We start from the raw sequence: 22,350 nt of genomic DNA, 5'->3' as shown, positions 1-22,350 counted from the left end.
CCATCAGGTATATTTTAGAATAAAGGGAGAATAATGAGTCTCTTATGGATGCTTGGAAGAAATTTACAATCTTAGATTGTGTCAAGCATGTTGGACTGACATATATGCAGATTAAATAACCAAACTTGAGCGCTTTCTGGAAAGTAGTATGACCCAATGCTGCTAAAGATGAGAATGATAGATTACCATTAAATCATGAATATTCTCAGATAAAATAAATTGACCTAAACTATAGGAGGAGAAGGTTTTGAGGATTTCGGTAATCATTTTTTTACAATATGACACGAATGTTCAACGAGCTCTCTGATTCCAACGGAAGCTTAGTAAGTGTTTAATCAATATGAGGAGGTTTACAAAGATTTAGGGGGAAAAAACCCAGGCAATTGTTACTTACGGATTTCACTACAAAGTCTTGTCGATCTGAGATCTTCCCTAATTCGTCAACCATTGAAGCATAATCTTATTAAGAACGCTCATGTGATGAAAGTGACATCATACATATCAAGAAGAAAAGACTAATAGCTCATGAAAGTGATGACAGTGATTAAACTTAAAATAATTTTTTGAATGATCTTATATTTTCCTAATGCGTAAAGTAAATAAATAAATAAATTATGCACATTTAGTTTTTTTTAGTTTTACACGGTTTTACATAGCAAAATCCAAGATTTCAATTTTCACGGTTTTCCGCGGAACCTATCTTCCGTGTAAATCGAGCGATCCAACATCATAGTATCTATAAACAGAACATTGTTTCCTAGCGGATCATTAATAAGCTATTATATAACAATTGCAAGTCCATGTATCATATATTTTTTCCAATTTGCATATCTTATGTATGTAGCATGAATATTTCTCATAATTTAAAGAAAAATAGTTATGTCCAAAATTTTTATCACAGTACAAGGATATCAATCAGATCATCTCATAGTTAATTTCAGAAAAACTTTATTTTTCCGAAATATACCGATTTAAAAAAACTAAGGAAAAATCACAAAAATAGCAATAACTTGTCCAAAAATAAGCCATTCCGTATAAAATTTGAATATGTTGTTGAATAAAACTGCAGTATGCAAATGAGTGGCGCTGCAGTTTAAATGCGTCATCTGCGAGGACCATAAAACTTCAGGTGTGAGAGAAACCCTGTAAATTTCGCTGTGATACTGAGAAAAGAAATCCGAGATAACCAAATCGTAATAATGACCTCCAGGTATCATTTGCCCGAAAAACTGCGATGGAAAGCTATTGGGAGACTAGAGACACGTCAGACAGAAGTAGCCAGATTACTAAATGTAAATCCTTCTGTGATGCATAAACTTTGGCAACAGTTTCTAACTACAGATTCGAAAGGCATCCCAAAAGGCATCTCAAAAGGCATCCCAAAAGGCTCAGCGAAGGACGACGAACAGTTACGACGAGCGCCGCTGACCGATATTTCTTGTTATTCGTATGAAGGCATAGAATAGCCTTTCCGACTCAACTCAAATCGTCCCTTGCTGCAGCCACCAGCAGGTTGGTGTCTACGTCAAATGTGCGTCTGTACGCGAGGCAACCAGCCATTTGCTTGCCGCTCACGTCACAATATAGAAATGGAACGTTTGAGGTGGGCACGTCAACATATCCATTTCACGGCTAAACAGTGGGGGCCTGTTCTCTTTACGGATGAGTCAAGGTTTTGCAAAGCGAAAGTAGGCGCTATTTGATTTGGAGAGAACATGGAACCTTTTGCCATAAATCAAATATCCGTGAAAGAGAAGCATTCGGAGAAGACAGTGCCTGTGTTTGTGGTGGTATCTCTTTGGGGTGGACGCACAGACCTCCATGCCTTTCCACGTGGAACCGGGAACCCTCAGGACTACATCCTGATGCTTATGGGCACCGTTATGCCGGAGCAACAGGTTTCCTGCTATAGGACGACAATGCTAGACCACACAGGGCTCGCATCATTGATGATTATCTTCAGGAGCAAACAATTCAGAGCATGGAGTGGCCAGCTCAATTACCGGCCTTGAATCCTATCGAGCATCTTCGGGATGCTTTAGGACAGTGATTGCTAAACCGTTGATCGCGAGCTACGAGTAGTTCGCGGGGACATTTTCGGTAGATCGTGTTAACGTTCCGATTGGCTAACCTTGATTCCTCTACTGAGGTGACGCTGACGACAAAAACTGCTTATTTCTCCCGCGCAACTGCCAATGTCAACCTCAACTCATAGTTGATTGCATACGCATGAGATTGCTCACATTATGTTTCTAGGGTGTATATTAGACATTTGCTAATTTAGATAGTCTGTTTTACATATTGGTACTAAGATATGTCTGTTCTAATGATGCCGTGTTCTAGCAAAATGTAGAAAAACTTACCACTTTCATTCGGAATAGGAAACCGATTACTTCTTTACCCAGGTAAAGGACAAAAATGTGTGTTTATTGTGGTATGTAAGTGTATCAGTTGGGAAGAAAAGGAAAGCAGAACGCCATTTCAAAACCGTTCACGCAGGGACTGAAAAGAATTTCCCATTGAATTCTGCTGTAAGAAGTGCAGTGAAGCTGTCTCCACCGTTATTGCCTAACAGTGTGAAGGGTGTGTCGCTGAACGGGTCAACGTGTTTATAACAGTTCAACGACTGTAAAAGTGATTTTGCAGCTGTCCTGATTAATATTGGTAAATAAAGTGTGTTTCGATATTCTATCAAGTGCTGTCGTCGTTATTCACTCCAAATCCACACGAACCCCGTACGAACGTGAAGGAAGAAAATAAGCTAACGAACTGGTGTCAGAAAAGAAAAACGTAACAATATATTTCATTGCTATAATTGTACCATTCTAAGGTAGCTTTTGACAGATCATATTATTTCTTTGTAAGGACTAAGTCATTAATTTTCAAATTATTTTTTTTTTCTCTCTCTCTCTTCTAAAAGTCATCTGTGTTTTTAATTTTCCTTGTGTGTTTCGCTGTTGCTACAGTTATTTTGCTTCTATGTTGTAAAATTTAGTCAATACCATCAGTCATCGAATCACTTCTCAATTCGCATTAAAAGAATATAATACCTACAGTTTAAGTCACTCCAAATCCACACGAACATCCCGTTTATTTTCATATTATCATTAAAAACATCCTTTTTTGTTCATTGTTGGCAGCACTAATTTAAATATGAAGGAAAAACCCCATCTGGATATGAATACAGTAAGATCTAAAGTGAACGAAGGAACGATAAAATTATTCGGTACGTTTAATACATGAAACGCTTGCATAAGCTGAACTTTGGAAAGTCTTAGCGTTGAGAAACTAACCTAAAAAAGGAGCAAACAGTATGAGTGTTAAGAAAACTATACATTGACAAAATTATTCAGGTCTACTGTATTCAGCAAACTGAAGTTACACATCTAAATTTAATAGTTTCAGCAAAAATCTGGAAAGCTTAAAAACAATTTATTACTTCCATCGACATGTCTGTTACAGACGTATATTAAAACGCAAGATTACCTAATAATATCAGGATCTATAGCAGTAGGTTTGTGCTTAGAAAGAACTCCTTTCAAGAGAATGAAGGCACAACAATCCATAGGTGAAACGTCAGAGAACCTTGCTGGAATACGTTGAAAGGGTACATACACAGTACATGTATCAATATTCATATTTGTCCAGGAAAGCAATGGTACTTTTCGAAATATGACTTTTTGCTTCATCTAGATGAAATTTCATTCTTTGAAAACCAGGGATAAAGAAATGGAATTTCTTCTGAAAATATAGGACTTAAAATTTTCTCTTGACAGTACGTTGAATTGATTTTAACATTTTTTTAACTCATCTTATTTTTAATTTCTTATTGCAAGAATTCTGCGACAATCACAAACTCCTTGCTGAAACTTTCTTTCCATTGACGGAACTAGATTACTATATTTTTTCTCTTCGTTTTTGATAAGAAATAGGCCTTTTTTTAATGCAGTCATTTAGGTAAGCCCACGCTTCATCAAGGATCACAATATATTTCCATTTATCTACTCCTAAATAATTTTCATACGAATTTCTATAAACTGTTCTATGTTGAGCCATATGGTTTCTAGTAGGTTTAAGCTGTAAATCTTCGTTTATTATTTTATTCAGTATTGGCTACAGATTTACTTAGACTTTGCAACCGATTTCTGCGTCGGCAGATTTTTTCTGCTTACCAAAGTTTTACCTTTTTCAGGTAGACGTTTGGAGACTTCTTTCCATGTAGAAGTAACGACTGGCGGTTTTTCTCATTCCAATTAATAATGTTGCTTATTTTGCAGTTAAAAATTTCAATACCATTCATATTACGACATTTTTTAAATTAGAAATAAGAACATTTCTCTTTGGAAAGCGCAAAAACATATCCTTCAATCCACAGCATGTTTGCGTGGGTCATTTTGAAAGAAGAATAAATTTATAATAGTTAATATTTTTCATATCAAATAATAAGCTGTTGTCAGGATTTTTTTTTTTTCCTAAACACTTGCAAGCGGCCGAGTGAAAAAGTCGCCGAATGCTGGCAGTTCTGTGCGAGGTTCGAATCCCACGAACGGGCTGTTTGCATGGGCGTTTTAGTGATTTCTCCCGTGTAAAACGTGAATACGAGCCTGTTTCAGATGTGGTCGAATGTCCTTCACGAAGGCATCTTTCACCTTAGGCAGGTAGCTCTCGAGTGCTTTGCCTAAATCAAGTAAAGCTAACCTAAACATTTGCTTTTGTAAAATTTTTTATTGAAATCCTTCTAAAAATGTGTAAACAGCCTTTGTACGTATCCCAAAGTTAAAAGTATTGTTCCTGTGTGAGCTTGCTTACGAGAGTTTGAGTTTGGTTTAGTTTATGTGATTACAGCAAAACACTTGGCAGCTATCCGCCTAAGAGAAGGGATGCCTTCGTGGAGGAATTTTTAAGGGAAGCTGGCTCATATACACGTTACACGTTGAAAAAACCCTGAAAACGCCCATGCAGCCAGCTCAGTCGTGCGATGAGTGTTTGGGAAAACTGCGAACAAGTATGATACCGATGGAAAAGAGTATCAACATTTGTGGAATGCTGATGCTGTTTTCGCTTACTCGGAATAATAAACTGCTATAATCTCATGAATACTAGAAGGAACTGGAAAATCATGCAACAGTATAAAATAACAGTTTGTGACATCAAAGCATGTACTCAATGGATTGTAAAAGAAAGAAAATTAAAAAGGAAGAAGGATGTTAATGTCAATATACAAGAAAAAAACTGAATGCTAAAGAAAATATTCGAGAGAGGTTGTAAAGAGACTAATCGTAGTTCTTCAATAGCTTGCTAAAATCACTCGGCTTCAAGCAGAACTACCTCAAGTTATCTGAGAATGCGATTGGAATTTCCTTCAGTTGGTCTAATTACTCGGACAGTTTGATTCAGAAGTTTACTGCAGAAGCATATCTGAAGAATCATGACAAAGCAAATGACACAAGCTTACCATTTGGGAAAGAAAAATTAAAAATGAAGTTTTTATTTTAATGGTAGCAAATGTTAAAAAGGAAATCAAGCCCAAATTATTTATAGTAGAAAATTATTCGAACATATTTGACTGCACACCAGACATAAACCATAAAGAAAAAAAAACCTTTTTGATTGTAAAATATGCTAAAATAAATTAAAACACTTTCAGACTTAAAGAAGGTTCACTTGGTTTCTGAAATCCAAAGATCGATAGCATTCTTGTTGAACTATTTGAACTAGATTAATCTTCAGCTTAGTAATTGTCGGAGTGAGTGATATAATAGTGGTGCTAATATGAAAAACAAATATGCAGGTGTTCAGTGTAAAAATTTGAATTTGATTAACAGAGCACTGTACCTTCCATGTGGGTGTCTATGCGGGTGTCAGTCCTTAAATTAAATGCTCAGTAATGCTGCTAAATCATCTGTCGATGCAGTATCCCTATTCAGAATCCTCTAATGTATCTATGATCTTTTGTCTAAATCATGAAATAGATGAGAATTTTTCGGTTCTCAGTTTCAAGGTCTAATTTTTAGATCTTCAAATGGAGCAAATCAAGTTCAGTTTGATTTTTAATTACTAAATCACTCTTTATCACAAACTTGGAAGCCAAAGTTAAGTTTGCGAATTTAAGTACTTAAGATTCTAAATAGATAATATTCACGAAGCAGGGACTAAATTTCTAGAACTTAAGTTGAAGAAATTTCTTCCTGCGTTTATTTGTAGTCTTTAGAAAATAATTTTCCTAATTTACGGGTGGACCTAGAGTTTTGACAGTTCCACATTCTGATCTGAAATTTATTTTAAAAAACTCATTTTATTATCATCTTTGTCTTACAAAAGACCCGTATATTTAATTTATTATAATTTGCAAACATTAAATTTTTCTTCTTTGAGTTTATTAAATAAATGTATGTTTTGATTGCAAGTATTAATACGTTGAATATACGAAAAGCACCAACTGTATTATTTGCCTAGAGCGGCGAAAATGCTTAAGCCAACACTGAATGTAGCTATTTGAGCACTGTTTTTATATGAATTTTACTTATGTTTTATTTCAGAACTTATGGCTTATGTGCAAGCGAAAACAATCTATTCATATCTTAACACTGCAAGTTTTAAAACAGCTTCACGTCATCTTCTACTCTGAAGGTTCTGGATTGTCTCTTTACGATATGACGAATGAAGTATTTATGGTATGAAGAATTTGATACTTAAGGCATACGTAACATAGTATATATGGAAATGGGGAAATTAATTCTGCATAAAATTTATAAACAGGATATATATTAAAACTAATAGAGGATGTAATAACAAATCTGTTAATAGATAAAAGTACAATACAGATTCTAAATTAAATATCCATAATTGATCACATTCAAATTTTGCTTGGTATAAGTAGCAGTTAAGAGATTCAGTGCAGTTTGGCACAGTAAGATGCAGATTTCTCTTCAAGTAGTACAAATTCTGTACAAATGCGCTAATTTAATAATTTTCCTTAGTTTAATACCATCTAGCGAGAAACAAAAAAGCATAAAGACAAATCATGAAATTAAACTGTTTGGTAGCGACGGACTGAAATTGGCAGATTATGACAAATATGGGAAACTTTAAAAAAGAAGTTAATTTAACAGTAAAAATTCCATAGATTTACTATTCTAGATATTAAGGGCTGAGAGATCAACAAAATATTGAATAAATTATTATTTTTTTCTTTTTTAATGTAAGATTCACCTTATTTAATGCAAAAACCCAAAGCTCTCTTCTTTTGACCATTGTATAATAAACTAAAGTGGTAAAGACATTATGAATTATACAGCAATCAAATTAAGAGAGCTATGAAAATTCATGCTAAAGGCGGCGTGTTTCAAAAAGTCTGCATTAAAAAATCTTTCCTTACTCTTTATTGTTATTCTGTACAGATATCCTTTGATTTTTTTTCTATTAAAATTAACTAAAGCAATTATCAGTTGGTGAATACGATTATTTTAAAGCCATCTTTAAAATTTTGCATTAAGACCGTGATAAATTTTTCATCACTAATCATATGCTGCTCAAACAATAAAAGGCTTCAGTCAGTAAAATAGGTTTCTTTATAAGATTCCACATTCAGTATCTACCAAGTTAATTAATTAGTCACATTTCAGTTCTCATTATCTAACAGTTTTGTTAGATAATGAGAACAATAAAATTGTTAGATAATTAAATATAATTGTTAGATAATTGTTTATTTCACTATACTTATTATTTTTTCCTTTTCCTTGCCCCGCCCCCTTTATTTCAATAAGCAATAGTAAGTGTAGATTCCATCGTATTTATAGAAAAAAAAAAAAAAAAAAAAAGCAGGTATGTTTCAGCACTTCAGCACCGTAATTGTTATAGATGAAAGAAGACCCAGTCTCTTGTGTCTGAAAGTGCAATGAGTTTCTTTCATGAAAATAACTTCAGTGTTAAGCTAATAGATCCCTCTCTCGGAAGTGCTTACATATAGTTTTATTTATGTGTTTAAAGAGAAGTTCTATGTTCTTTGTAAAATACGCTGCTCGACATTAAAAATGCAACACCAAGAAGGAGTCGTCAGAAAATGGTGAAATTTGGAAAAAAGACAGAGACAGCAAGCAGCAATAAGTGATCTTTATTTCAAAATGATAGTCAGAATACAGAGCGAGAACGGCGTCGGCTCAGTAGGATAAGTGATAAGTGACGAGGGGACGTGGGCACCGCCCCTTTACCATAGTGGTTAATCATGGCTCAGTAGGATAAGCGATAAGCAACGGAGGACGTGGGCACTGTCCCTTTACCAAAAGGTTAATCGGTATAGCACCACGTCCACCTATATCTAGAGCCTAAAGAGGAATCACAAGACGCCACGCACCAGGCGCCCAAACCCAGAGCCAAATTCAACCCGGGGGCAGTCCAACAGACCAAATGCCCACGAAAGACAGTCCCAACAACCGCCCAGGCCCCACATATATTAAATAAAATAACAAAAGCATGCGGGGCCAAAAAGGGCGAGTTTTGACAATAAGCAAAAATTTTACAAAGGTGTAATACACACAAATATAGAATATACATAAGCTAAAGTACAGTCTGATGTTGGGCAGCCCAATAATATACAACGAGTAAAATATAGACAGTAGAATTAGACTTAATGACAATATAACATAAAAATAGAGAACATAGTGACATAATGAATGTAAATGATTACAGCAATACACAGAGGATATACCAAAAGAAATAAAAATAAAAGAATACAATAGCCATCAGTGTGTGACTGGAAGTACTGATACATGGGAAATGCGTAAAGCATTCAGAATTCGACTTAATTCAGAAGACTAACAACTGGATCGGGATACATTGCATAGCCAAGTACATATATTTGACAAAGCAACATATTGAAAGTCAGTGTAATAAACTAGATATTCGCTATGACAAAGTCATGTTACAATACCGCAGGTAGTGATGTGATACAGAAGAAGTAGGTAGCGTACAATATAATTTGATCTCGGTACTCATTCAATCCCTATAGTACAACAATATTTAGGAAAAAGGAATATGTTATACAAAATATATTTAGCATGCAACTGTGTTTAAGATATACAAAGGTCGATACATTGGTTACTAGCAATTATGGTACAGGATTCGTACCAAACTTAGTAACAGAATGCAATAGCGGTACAATACAATTGATCACGTGGTATTGTGGGAAAAACATGCAATAAGGCTAATTATACGATTATGAGGAATAAAAATAACATATTTAGCCTGCATAAAAGTTAACGAATATAGGATACCATACAATACTATACAATATTACATTACAATACAATACAAAAAAAATTAACATATTTAACCTGTACTAAAAGCCAACTGATATAAGATACTATACAATACTATACAATACCACAATACAATACGATACAGTAGATACAATACCACAATACAATACGATACAGTAGATGCTATACAATACTATACAATGAAAATACAAAATACATTCAGTGTTGGTGACACAAAAATACATTTAAAATTGTCATGACACTAGTGATGAAAATACAAAATACATTCAGTGTTGGTGACACAAAAATACATTTAAAATTGTCATGACACCAGTGATCCTAATGCAGCAAATAAATTGATGCAGTTACCTGCATAAAAGATAACTAATATAAGATACCATACAATACTATACAATGCTACAATACAATACAAAAGCTAATTAAACGATTATAATGAATAAAAATTAACATATTTGACCTGTATAAAGCCAACTGATATAAGATACTATACAATACTAAACAATTCCACAATACGATACGATACAGTAGATACTATACAATACTATACAATAAAAATATAAAATACATTCAGTGTTGGTAACACAAATATACATTTGAAATTGTCATGACGCATGTGATCCTTATGCAGCAAATAAATTGATGCAGACAGTTAAATGTGTTACTATACATTTGCAAAGGATGAAATATAGACTTAAGTATGCCACAAATTATGAACATATATTATACCGTGAAAAACACAAAATAAATACAATGTTGGTATAAATACAATGGATATATTTAAAACAATGGATAATGGTTGGATATATATTATACAATGAAAATCTCTAGCCACCCCAATACATTCAGTGTTATTATTACACAGAGAATTAAATGTATGATATTACATGGGCAATTGATGAAAAGAAGACAGTAATAGTATAATGTATAGCCAAATATACAAGTATATGGTATACCGATGTTTAACAGCAACTGGCAAACAATGTATCATTAATACGCACAACTAGATATGCCAAGATATTATATACTATTATATAGTGAAAAACGCAAAATACTTTCAATGTAGATATTATCATAGTGCATTATGAGGGAATACAGACAGTTATATGTATGATAATACATGGGCAAAAGATAAAAATATAGACAATAACATTATTATTCATAGGTAAATATGCAGATTTAATATATTCAGATATTTAACAGCACCTGGTAAAAAATGTATCATAAGTACATTGATAGCTGCTATGGACAACAAAGAGACTATTAGGACAATACATATGCAACAGATAAATATGCAAATTCAATATATACAGATATTTAACAGCACTTGATAATAAATGTGCATATGCAAAAGATAACATTATTATTCATCGGTAAATAGGCAAATGCAAGATATACAGATACTAAACAGCACCTGGTATTAAATGTACCATAGATACAGGGACAACTGAACTGTTATAGACAATATTACCTGATTGCACTTAGAAAAAGATGCTGAGAGAGAATATACAAATATTTGACTGCTGCTATACACAGCGACTTATAACAGATGGATTATAATAGATTACAATGGTTACAAACACTTCAGAGCATAAAAGTAGATGGGTTATAATATATACAAGCAGTTGAAGAAGTTGAATCATATGTCGATATTATAAGGCACAAAGATCAAGTCCCAGATTCATCAGTTTGTCAATTAAACGGACTATCTTTTTGACTTGATGCCGTTGCTTAATCAAAAAACGACTAAAGGCAGTCCTATCCGTTGGTGGAAAAGGAATATGGAATTCAGTAGTAAGTGGACAATCGATTAAATAGTGTTCTGGATTGCCCAGTTGTCCACAACTACAGAGTGCTGAGGAAGAGAGTCCATGTCTCTCGAAATATAAGGGAAAAGGCCCGTGACCCGTAATGTAGAAGATCAGCTGTGGTGGCATGATTAATCGGTCTAAATCTACTTTAGGGACATGGGCAAATGCTCGGCGACCAGTTTCCTCCGAACTCCATGCATTTTGCCACAAGGAGATGGCTGTGAGAAGTAAGTGACGCTTTAGATTAGATACTGGGCGTGAAACCGTCAAGGTCTGTGTTATCTCGTGATTCTGTGCTGCTTCTTTAGCAAGCCTATCGACAGTTTCATTACCGTAGTTCCCCACATGAGCTTTTGTCCATTCTAAACAAATGTGTAGATTTTTATGTCGAGACAAGCTAGTTTGTAGGACCACCGCGGACAGCAATGCACGAAGAAACACGTCTAGGCATAGAGTCAATAAGAGTGCGGATGGTGTCTGAGGAATGGCTCTCCATTCCCTTTCAACCATTTGCCACAGTTCGTCTTCTGAACGAGGCAGGGGCAGAGTCTGAAAACGGCGTCCAATCACATCCCACACATGTTCGATTGGTGACATGTCAGGAGAGTACGGTGGCCAGGGAAGCATCTGTATACCTTGCAAAGCATGTTGGCAAATGCGAGCACTGTGTGGTCGGGCGTTATCCTGCTGAAAAATTGCATTAGGCAGCCCCTGAAGGTAGGGATTGCCACCAGCCGAAGTACATTATCCAAGTATCGTTGGGCCATCATAGTGCCCTGAATACGAACTAGAAGTGACCTGAAATCATAGGCAATAACGCCCCAAACCATTATGCCACGTTGTTCGGCGGTGGGGCGTTCCACAGTTACTGCCGGATTAGATCTGTCTCCACGTCGATGCCACACACGTATGCAGCGACTTCACTGAATAAAGAGACGCGTGACTCATCTGAGACCACGACGTTTTGCCATTCTGTCATCCAGATCACTCCAGTCCGGCACCATTCTAAACGTTGGCGACTATGCTGTGGGGTCAATGACAGTCTTTTTAACGGACGCCATGAGTGCAGGCCAAGTTCAACCAATCGACGGGAAATGGTTCTGGTCGACACGGAACATGCAGGGTATCTTGCACATGCTGCAGAATCGCGGTACAAGTGACTTGCAGGACCGCCACAGCTTGTTGGCGGTTGCGTCGATCCACGCGTGCTGACGTCACTCTGGCTGCACCTGCACCCCTCCTTCTTTGGCGCCCCTCCACATTTCCTCCATATATGGCACCCCTTCACATTTCCTTGTTCCAAACATGTTCGCGATAGCCGATGCACCGTGCTCGCATCCATGTGGGTATCAGCTGCGATTTGAGGACAAACCCGCCCTTCTCAGTTCGATCACCATACCCCTCTGAGTGGGCCTATGGGACGGAACGAGTGGCCGTGCTTATTTCAGGCTCCGCGGTTTCTCAAGACTTCTGCGTATTCCTTCGAACTCTCGACAAGAAAGTTATTTAGCCGATTAGATAAAGCCAAGACGAGTGGTTTGATGCTAATCACTTACTTGTAGACGAATTAGTTTTTGAGTAATTAATATTTTAGTAAATACATATGCAAATGCAATGTGTTGTCAGCAGCGTATAAATGACAAGCTCATAACTGCGGTTTTGTTGCTCCAAGCTACTCAAGATTCCTATCATTGAACGTAGAATCAACTCTGGAAACTTTTAATGCCGTTTTTGTAGCTTCTAGGTAATTATAACTCCAATTAAACGTAATTTTGTTAATTTCCCACATGGTGTGTCAAGCCAGCTCTGAATTCGGAAGACAACAGGTGCAGTTTTACTACCGGATGTGGAAACCGCAAGCAGAACAAAAGGTACTGGCTGCAATTTTAAGGGGCTATATCTCCAGAAATATTAGTCATCAAAAAAATAAAAACAGATCTGATTTTATGCTCAAGGATGCGATTTAGAGATGCTAATTTAGAAGCTCATCCGATAATTAAACGAGGAGTTGCTATTTTTGCTCTATTTTTCTTCTGTGCTCTTTAACAAAGAAGGAAACTGCGATGACCCCCACCCCCAAGGAGAGGAATTTCATCCTGCTACGACTCTGATTTTAGACGAAACAATAGGTACTGTCATTTTTTCTTCAAGGCACTTTCTCGGCTTGTAATTAACTTAAAGCAACGGGCCTGAGTCCGTTAGTTTCATCATTTCAGGAGGATTCTGAAAGTGTAAATTTAATTGCAATCGGAACATAGCTCCAATTTTTGTGTTCTGAGTGTTTTACCAGTGTTGTGTAAATTATTAGTGATTATTCAGCATTATGTTTTACGGTGTTCTAATGTTTAACTGATACGAGCTTTTCTCCTCTTGCGGATTACTTAAAACAGATGAAACATAGAAGAAGTTAAGCAACAAAGGTAGGATTCGAGTCATATTTTATTTACAGTACTTTTATAATAAGAATTGAATAGTCCAATTTTTAATTTAATTTAATAATTTGCTATTTCTGTATTTATATATTTTTTTTATTTAGTATACTATATAATTTATACCGCTGCCAAAGAACTGTAAAACTTCTGATTTCAAGCTGTAACTTGTATTTGGATTCCATTTTTTTTATACATCTATTTATTTTATTTATATATTTATTTTGAGTATCTTTTTCGACTTATTACCTTTCTATAATACTACCTTTCTTGGAATTGCTTAAAAAATATGTTCTTATTAAGTTACTACAATGGTTCAAATGCATTTAATTCAATGAATGCTCACTTTACAAATGTACATTTTTGTGTTTTGCCTAAGCAAATACCTGCGTTAATTTAGTATCACTGAATGCCAAGTAAAACAATTAGTACCATTTTTCATGTTAATTGGCAGTCAATTCTATGCTGTACTCATTTTATTCAGTATTACATTTAAAAGTGTACTGCAGTTACAACATTGCACCAGAGTGTATAACAGCTCCAGTGCACTAGAAGTTTTTCACCCGAGTGTTAAATAGTGTTTAATTCAGCATCAGTGCACATATTCATACCAGTTTACTTAATAAGCATAATAGTTTCAGTGTGCGAATCATAGCAAAAGTCTGAAATAACAATACTAGCAAGCACTGGCATAGCAATAGCCCTTCTCTTAGCAAGATAGTTATTTTTATTACTCTTCCTCACAACGATACCCAGCATTTTATTACATGCAAAATTACTGATAAGGATACGTTTGCAGTCCTAAGTACGCTCGACCCCTCACACCTCATTGATACGGACATCTCCTACGAAAAGAAAATCAGCACACTTTACGACGAAGCCAAGCTCATAGCCTTAATCTTTAAAAGGACCAAAATTCCTCCTTCCAGGAAAGGAAATGGAGCAGCTACTAGCTACTATCGAGGCACTCCGCACATTAGCCCTACGAGGTCCAAGTCATATTCCGTCTCCCCCGACCGCAGAGTCAGCATCGAATACCACTTGAGTCTTAACGACGGAGACTGTTGTGAATACGGACATTTTAACTTTGCCAGTCGCAGCAATATCGCTACCTCCAGCAGGACTTGTTGATCCTTCTGGTTTCAACAACGGAACCCTGCCTTCAAGTTCCTTCGCTGTCTCTCTAAGGAGAGCCAAAAAGCCTAGTCTACTTATATCGACCAAAGGAAGCATATCCCAAGCGGAGCTGAGAGAGCAATTACGGGCTAGGGCACCGATAGCCCGATTGAAAGTCTTGGTAGAGAATATCACAGAGAAGAAGAAAGGCGGATACGAGGTATTCTGTGAAACAGCAGACGACATCCGGAGACTAGACGAGCGCTTACAGAAGGTTGAAATAGCAGCAAACCTCCAACGACCCACACGGCGCAAGCCGCGCTGTTTGATTTACGATGTCTCAATTTTCACGAAGCCAGAAGACCTCCTCGAGGAACTCTGTGGAGCAGAAGGAGCCCCAAGAAGCTCCTTTAAGCCCCTCTTCAAGCTTAGGGAAAAGAATGAGAACTTTGTCAAATGGATCTTCGAATGTGATCCCAACAGTTTTTCAGCAGCCCTCAGCATCAAACGAATCTACACAGGATGGCAAGCGCATAATGTCAGAGAGTATCTAGGCATTAAGCGCTGCTTTAAATGCCAACAGTTTGGGCATCTGCAAAATGCCTGCCCGAGCAAATTCCCCTACTGCGCATTTTGTGCAGGAGACCATCACGTACGGGATTGTAGAGCGAGAACTCCAACCTGCATTAACTGTTGCAATGCTAACAGCGTTTTCGGAACAGCCCACAACTGCAAGCACCCAGTATACCACCCGAACTGTCCTGAGTACCAAAGAATTGCAAAAAGAATCAGAAATGATACCGAATACTAGCGAGCAGACAGTCACTCACATACAAAGCCGGAGCAAAGATGTCCACCTGAATGATCATATCACTGATATTTCAGAGCTTAAAATTATTCAAATCAATTTACAAAGGGCACGTGCCGCTACAGCCCAGTTAGCGCCTTTTGCCATGGAACAAGAAGCGGATTTTATCCTTGTCCAAGAACCTTACGTACACAGTAATAAGCACCTTGATTTCCCGCTCTCATGGTCAGTCTTAAGTGCCAAGACAAAGCCAAGAACAGCTATTTTCTGTTGCAAGCAGAGATGGTCACTGAACGTCATCAACTGTCAAAGAGACATAATTACGTACTATCGCAATAGAAATATTGGGTTTAAATTTACTCATTACCAATGTATACATTTCCCCTAACTCAGATATGCAAAGCTCGTTAGAAATGCAGCAAACAATCTTGGCAAAGTACCCAAGAGCACACCATTTAGTAGCAGGGGACTTTAATGCCCACTCTGATACGTGGGGCTACCAGTTTACAGATTCCAGGCAACAGCAAGTCGAGGACTTTATAGCTAGCAATGATTTAGCACTTCATAACGACTCTAACGATCCTCCTACCTCTGAAACAATTCACGGCAAAGGATGGCTAGACTTAACCCTCACAACTCCAGCCCTAGCATCTAAAATCCTTTCCTGGAATGTGGATGATACTCCGTCTTGCTTGGCCCACCATTACATCACCTGCAGCATCGGGCACCCGCACGCTAAGTACTGTGTCAAAAGATACAGACTCACGAGAAGCAAACTAAAAGTCTTTACTGATAAAGACCGTGAAGTTCTTATTCGAACAGAACAAGAAGTAGAGGACTGTCATGATACCAACACCATAGACCAGATCACAAGTCGTCTAGTAAGGCAGCTCCAATATGTGTGTGATGCTACATTCCAACTCAAAACTTCCAAGACCCTCCACGCCGCCAACTGGTGGTTCAAAGTACTTAAGATCCAAAGGAGTAAGCCCAGAGCGCTAGGAAAGAAGATGAAAGCTGAAAAGAATCAAGACAGAAGAAAAGCAATCAGCATTATTTGCAATAAAGAGCAAGCAGCATACAGACAAGCGATCCTCAAAGCGAAGCTAAAAAGCTAGAGAAGCTTCTGCACGCAAAATAAAGAGCCTTATGGTATCCTCCATAAAATTGCGACATACAAAGTTTTCTCCCCTCCACAGCATCAAGCATATCCACAAAGCTCAAATAGTTTCAGAAATACAGCAAAAAACAGCAGCACCATGGCAGACACACTGAAGATAATCCTCGACGCCGTCTTTCAGGACAATCACCCAGAAGCAGAAAACCCGGCATACCAGTTGCATACTGAAACAAGAAATGATGTTCCATTTACGCAGCCCGAGGTTAATGCGGTGATAAAAATCCTCCCAAAGCGGAAAGCCCCAGGACCAGACTCCTGGACTATGACCTAGTCAAGGCTATCCATCAGGCAAGGCCTATTTTCTTCAGGAAGCTCTTCAATAAATTTCTAGCTCTCACTTACTACTCTAAAATCTTCAAATCTGGCCAAGTCATCCTCTTCAAGAAAAAAGACAAAGATCCCAATGATCCGGCTTCGTTGCTTGCTTTCAGCCATGGGAAAAACCTACGAGAAGCTCCTAGTTTAGAAGCTCCTAGTTCCATCTGGAGGCTAATGGCATCCTCACAGATGCGCAATTGGGATTTAGGGAAAAACGCTCGACGATGCATGCTCTGAATACCATTAAACGGGAAATTGAATCAGCCAAAGAATCCAGAGTCCACGTGGCAGTTCTAAGTCTGGACCTTAAAAGCGCATTTGACTCTTTATTGTGGCCGGCCATCCTGGAGGCCCTTCACGACGCACAAATTCCGAACAATCTGCTGCAGGTGTGGAAGAGTTATCTTTCGGACCGCACCTTCGTGGCAGTGCATGACGGAGGCGTCGTCGAGAAGAAGCAGACCACGGGCTGTCCCAATACTCAATGCAAAGTGGCCAGATCACATCAAGTGGTCGCGTTAACGGATAACTACACATTCGTAGTCCGTGGAAGAACGCGTGATGAGCTTCAGAGGAAGAGTAATGAAACGATAGAGCTCTTTGACAAATTATGCAGTGCCAAGCGCCTTTCCATCTCGACCGCTAAATCAAAATACCTCGTAATCCACAAGCCGGGACAGACGATCATCCGAAACTCGGTGATAAAACTCAAGGGTGTCAGAATTAAAAGAGTAAGAGAACTTAGACTTCTGGGCCTCACAATAGACGAGAAACTCACCTGGATCCCGCACCTAAAGGAGGTGAGACTGAAGACCCACACTATCGCCAAAAATCTAAAGAGGATGCAAGGAGCAGATTGGGGTCTCCGTCCGCACATCTTGAAGATCTTGTACTGTACGGTAATTGAAAAAATAGCAACCTACGCAGCAGCAGTCTAGGCAACTCCAATGAGCTCCAGGAAATTGAATGTCCTAAGCAGCATACAAAGACCCTATGCACTTTCCATTACAAAGGCGTACCGCTCAACCGCAACGATGGCGGCAGCAGTGCTCGCGGGTATAATGCCCCTTCACATTAAAGCGGAACAAGAGGCAGCGATTACGCAAGTCACCTTATTAAGACAGCAGTCTTTTTACAGGGTGCAGCATTATATCCCTGCACACTTTGAAGAGAAAAGAACAGTACGACTAGTTCATCCCGCAGAATATTGCAGAGGAGTGCATGCGCATACCGACTACATCGCCTGCAGAGAGGATAACTCAAAAGTTTGCATTTATACAGATGGCTCGAAGATTGGCAACCAGGTGGGGTGCAGCTTCATCGCCAAGAGGCAAGGGGATACCCTCGCAGCATGGAAAGGGAACCTGAAAGGAAACAACCCTGTTTTCCAGGCAGAAGCAGCAGCCCTGAAACATGCGCTGTCTTATGCAGCCACTAACAGCCAAAATTCTTTTTGCATTTACACCGACAGCCAATCGGCCATCTTTGCAATAAGGAATCCTTATCATCCCAGCCCACTTATTGCAGAAATCCAAGCACTCCTGAGAGCTAGATCGTCGGCATCTCCACTCCACATATCCTGCATTAAAGCTCATTTTGGGCACCAGGGAAATGAGGAGGTGGACTTACTCGCAAAGGAGGCTGCGCAGAATATAGATGCGCAGCAAGAGGTGCTGCTTTCCAAAACCAGCATTAAAAGAACAACGTGGAAGGATGCTCTAATCCACTGGCAAGTGAACTGCGATTCCATTCCACAGGGCAGACGCACGTACGAGTGCTTCCACAGGGTCAGTACAGACAGGTTAATTTCAGACCCGCATATAACGCGCTTCGTTACTGGACACGAGCCATTTCCAGGTGCTTTTATGATAGGCACCTAACAACTGCCAACGTCTGTGTATGTGGAGATGTGGGGAAGCCTGATCATTATCTTACACCATGCCCACTTACACGAGACTTCTACCACGCTCTGCCAACTACAAATACAGTCGCCTGCAAAAGATTCATGGTTAAGCAACCTTTAATAGAGAGAAAAATATGATTAATGATGCAAAAACTCGAAGCGCTAGGCACTGAACTCTGCAGTGCGGAACACGGTCCCATCTAGCCATAGGAGTCCTAATTCTTCATGGATATTAATATCTTTATACCAGTTAATACAATGTCAATGCATTACTTTAATGATCAATCTAATCGAATAGGGTAATGCACATTTTAACTTATATTAATGTAATGTATGTATGTACTATTATTTTATAATGCATAGCGATATATATAGTTATAAGTTGTACAATTTGCACTAGTATATGTCTGTAGAATATAGAAAATTTTTGTTATTGTAAGCACTAATATATCTAGTGCACCTATTAATATATCGAATGCACCTTTTATGTAATGTATGTATTAATGTAATGTATGTGTGCCTGTATTATTTATGTATATATAGTTATAAGCTGCGTAATGTGCACTGGTACAGCTTTGCAATATGTCTGTAAAGTCTGTAAAGCAAATTTTATTATAGTATGTATTAATATATCGAGTGTACTATTAATGTATAATGTATTATGTAATTATATTGATATATCGAATGTACCTTTCATGTTATGTACTATGTATCAATGTAATGGACATGTATATGTGTTATTCATGTATAATGTATATAGCTATAAGTTGCGTAATGCGCATTGGTATTGCTCTCCAAAAATGTCTGTTAGAGTTTAGCTTCTTTTTTTTTTTCCTATTGTATGGCTTAAATCGAGTGCACTATTAATGTATAGTGTATCAATATATCGAATGCACCTTTTATGTTATCTGTGTATTAATGTATTGTATGCATGTAATATTAATGTATAATATGTATAGCTATAGGGATTGTATAATATATTTAGCAATGCGCATTGATACCGCTCTGCAATGTCTGTAGAGTTCAGAAAATTTTATTATTATACGTATTAATTTATCGCCCATGCATCGACTATTATAATAGTGCACTGTATAATGTAATACGATGTACTACTATTGTGGTAATTCAACACACTAACAACACTTTTTGATATAAGTATCTTTTTATTGTATAATAAGCACTGTTATTGTAGGAATCCGCAATACCCCTGTTTTCCTCCATCTGCCCGTTTGCAATATTCTTTTTCTGGACATTTGGGGGATTCGGACGATACCCGAATAGTCAGTGAAAGACGCCCGGGTGTCCGGACTCTGCTTTCACCTGTCACCTGTCACCATACCCCTCGTAAAACCGTCTATCTGCTGGAAGTGCCTTCGTTGACAGCGGCCTGTCATTCTCTCCTATTACACGTATCCTCCGGGACAAAAAGCAACTTTCTTCGATAATTCGTCTGGCAGAAATAACGACACGAATATTGCCCATTCTGCACGTTCCTTCCCTTATACCTTATTTCTCGTGCGTCGGATAGCTGCGCATTTCACATCATTCGTATAACGCAGTGACGTGCGTCTACTCTAAAATTTGCATAAATTTCTGACCACTGCTTCTTGGTGTTGCATTTTCAATGTCGAGCAGTGTATAATCGTTTTATTTATTCTTTTATGTGTTTAAAAGAAGTTTCATATAATATTATGTGAATTTATTTTCAATTTATAAGCAGTACCAAATTAATCGTTAACAAGAACAAATAATAGGAAAATATTAATTGTTTAATTATCTGTTTATTACACAGCTTAATACTTTCTCGAACTTGAATGTAGTGTTTTGAAAGTATTTTCAAAGCACTCTCCATTCATTTGTCTGCTTCATTGAGAAAGAGAATTTACTAAAATGTTTTAAAAGCCGTTTATGTACGCCTGTAACTTTTTTAATCAATTCTTATATTTGTGAGGCATTATCCATCAGAATTATACTTTGAGTATATTTTTTTGTAAAAAATAAATTAAAAATATTATGATGGTTTTAGTATAGTAAGTTTTTCATTTTTTGTTCAGTACACAAAATCAAAGTGTGAGAACTATTCCGGAATTAAGTTTATGTTAAATTTCCAGAAAACTCTTTTCTTCCTTATAACAGACGAATTCTGTCTTAGTCTGCACTGATATGAATAACAAAATCTTAATGCAGTTCAGTGGCTGATGGCACCTTTTTATCATCAGGAGCACGAATCATGCACAAGCATCGTTTTTTCTTATCAAAATGCTGTGTGCAAATAATGTTCACAGCAGATCAAAATCATCAGATCAAAATGCTGTGTACAAAAGGGTATAAAGAGAAAGGTCTATATTATGAATAAATTCTTAGATCATAAATTTATTTAATAAGATCACTGCTCTCTCCCTCAAAATGCATTAAACCTCTTTTAATTATTGTTGCTAAAAGTAGTAGTAATAGTGCCAAATTAATTTTTGTTGCTAAAAATTTTTATATGTTAATCTTGTATATATTAAAAGAGTTATTTCATAATTTTATAGTTTATTACAGTATTCGGGACATTTTCACCATTCAGCTGGCTTTAGCTCGCACCGTTAATAAAAAAATTTGTTCAATGTGGTAATCCCTATTTTTGTAACTGTTTCATAGAAATTTTTTGTTAAAGATCTGTAAGTTTGGTATTGATCTGAATATTGAATGTCTGAATACTTAAGTCTTTAGAAATGAGTTTCTAGATCAGATGATAGTAGTTCTATCATTCACAAAATTTTAATATTTTAGCAATAATTTAATGAACCATGTAGAGCGTATTTTTAAGCCGCCGCCTTCAACCAAAACAAACTTTTATTTTTTTGTCTACAACAACGCGTGTATCAATGCCCTCTAGGGTTTTTCTTCTTTCAAATTATTCAACATTCCCCAGATGTACTCGGTGAAGAGCTCATCTTTCAATAATATATATTCTGGAATATTTAATTAATATTTCGGCATTCAATCATAGAGAAATGGTTAAATATAGCAAACATAAAATAAACATTAGGTGGAGAACCCTACAAAACACATTCATTCTAAATTCCCCCTCATTCATCTTTAGACATGCAGGCTTTCGATCTAAAGCATGATTTTATCTACAGTTTAATACTTAAATTTGAATTCATTTCTTTTGAGCATTTACTTTTAGCATCTAAAATTTTATGCTTCTAGACTAAATTCTACTTTTACATAACTTTCAAGTATTTACGTATATTTACAAAATTCTAATCCATATGATTTTTACAATTTACCATAAAATGAATAAGAGAAAAATAAATTTTTACTTCACGCATTCTTCGCCAAGCTGGCGGCACTGAAACTAAATTTCTTATTAATACAAGAATACGAAGTTATTTTTATCTTCGGCCAAATTTTAGCTTTGACATAACAGAATTAGTCTTTCGACCAACAAAAACTGCTTGTTCTTAGATTTTATACTTAAAGAAAATAATACTTTTGCCTTAGCTAAATAAAGTAAAACAA

At 37.0% G+C, this 22,350-nt stretch overlaps 1 protein-coding gene across 1 annotated transcript in view; it reads left to right on the top strand.

The window, feature by feature from the left end:
- Nucleotides 1–6,680, top strand: part of LOC118191630 (uncharacterized) — a 139,051-nt gene extending 132,371 nt beyond the window's left edge. Inside the window, exon 26 of the mRNA XM_085823004.1 lies at nt 6,540–6,680. Within this exon, the coding sequence (XP_085679130.1) occupies nt 6,540–6,680 (141 nt within the window). The remainder of the gene's footprint in view (nt 1–6,539) is intronic.
- Nucleotides 6,681–22,350: the final 15,670 nt, after the last annotated feature.

The sequence above is a fragment of the Stegodyphus dumicola genome, chromosome 8, assembly GCF_044657685.1.
Source record: "Stegodyphus dumicola isolate Sdum_Otavi_A_Nest chromosome 8, ASM4465768v1".
Classification (NCBI taxonomy): Eukaryota; Metazoa; Arthropoda; class Arachnida; order Araneae; family Eresidae; genus Stegodyphus; species Stegodyphus dumicola.
Note: the sequence above shows the minus strand (reverse complement) of the source record. Positions and strands in the feature narration are given on the sequence as shown.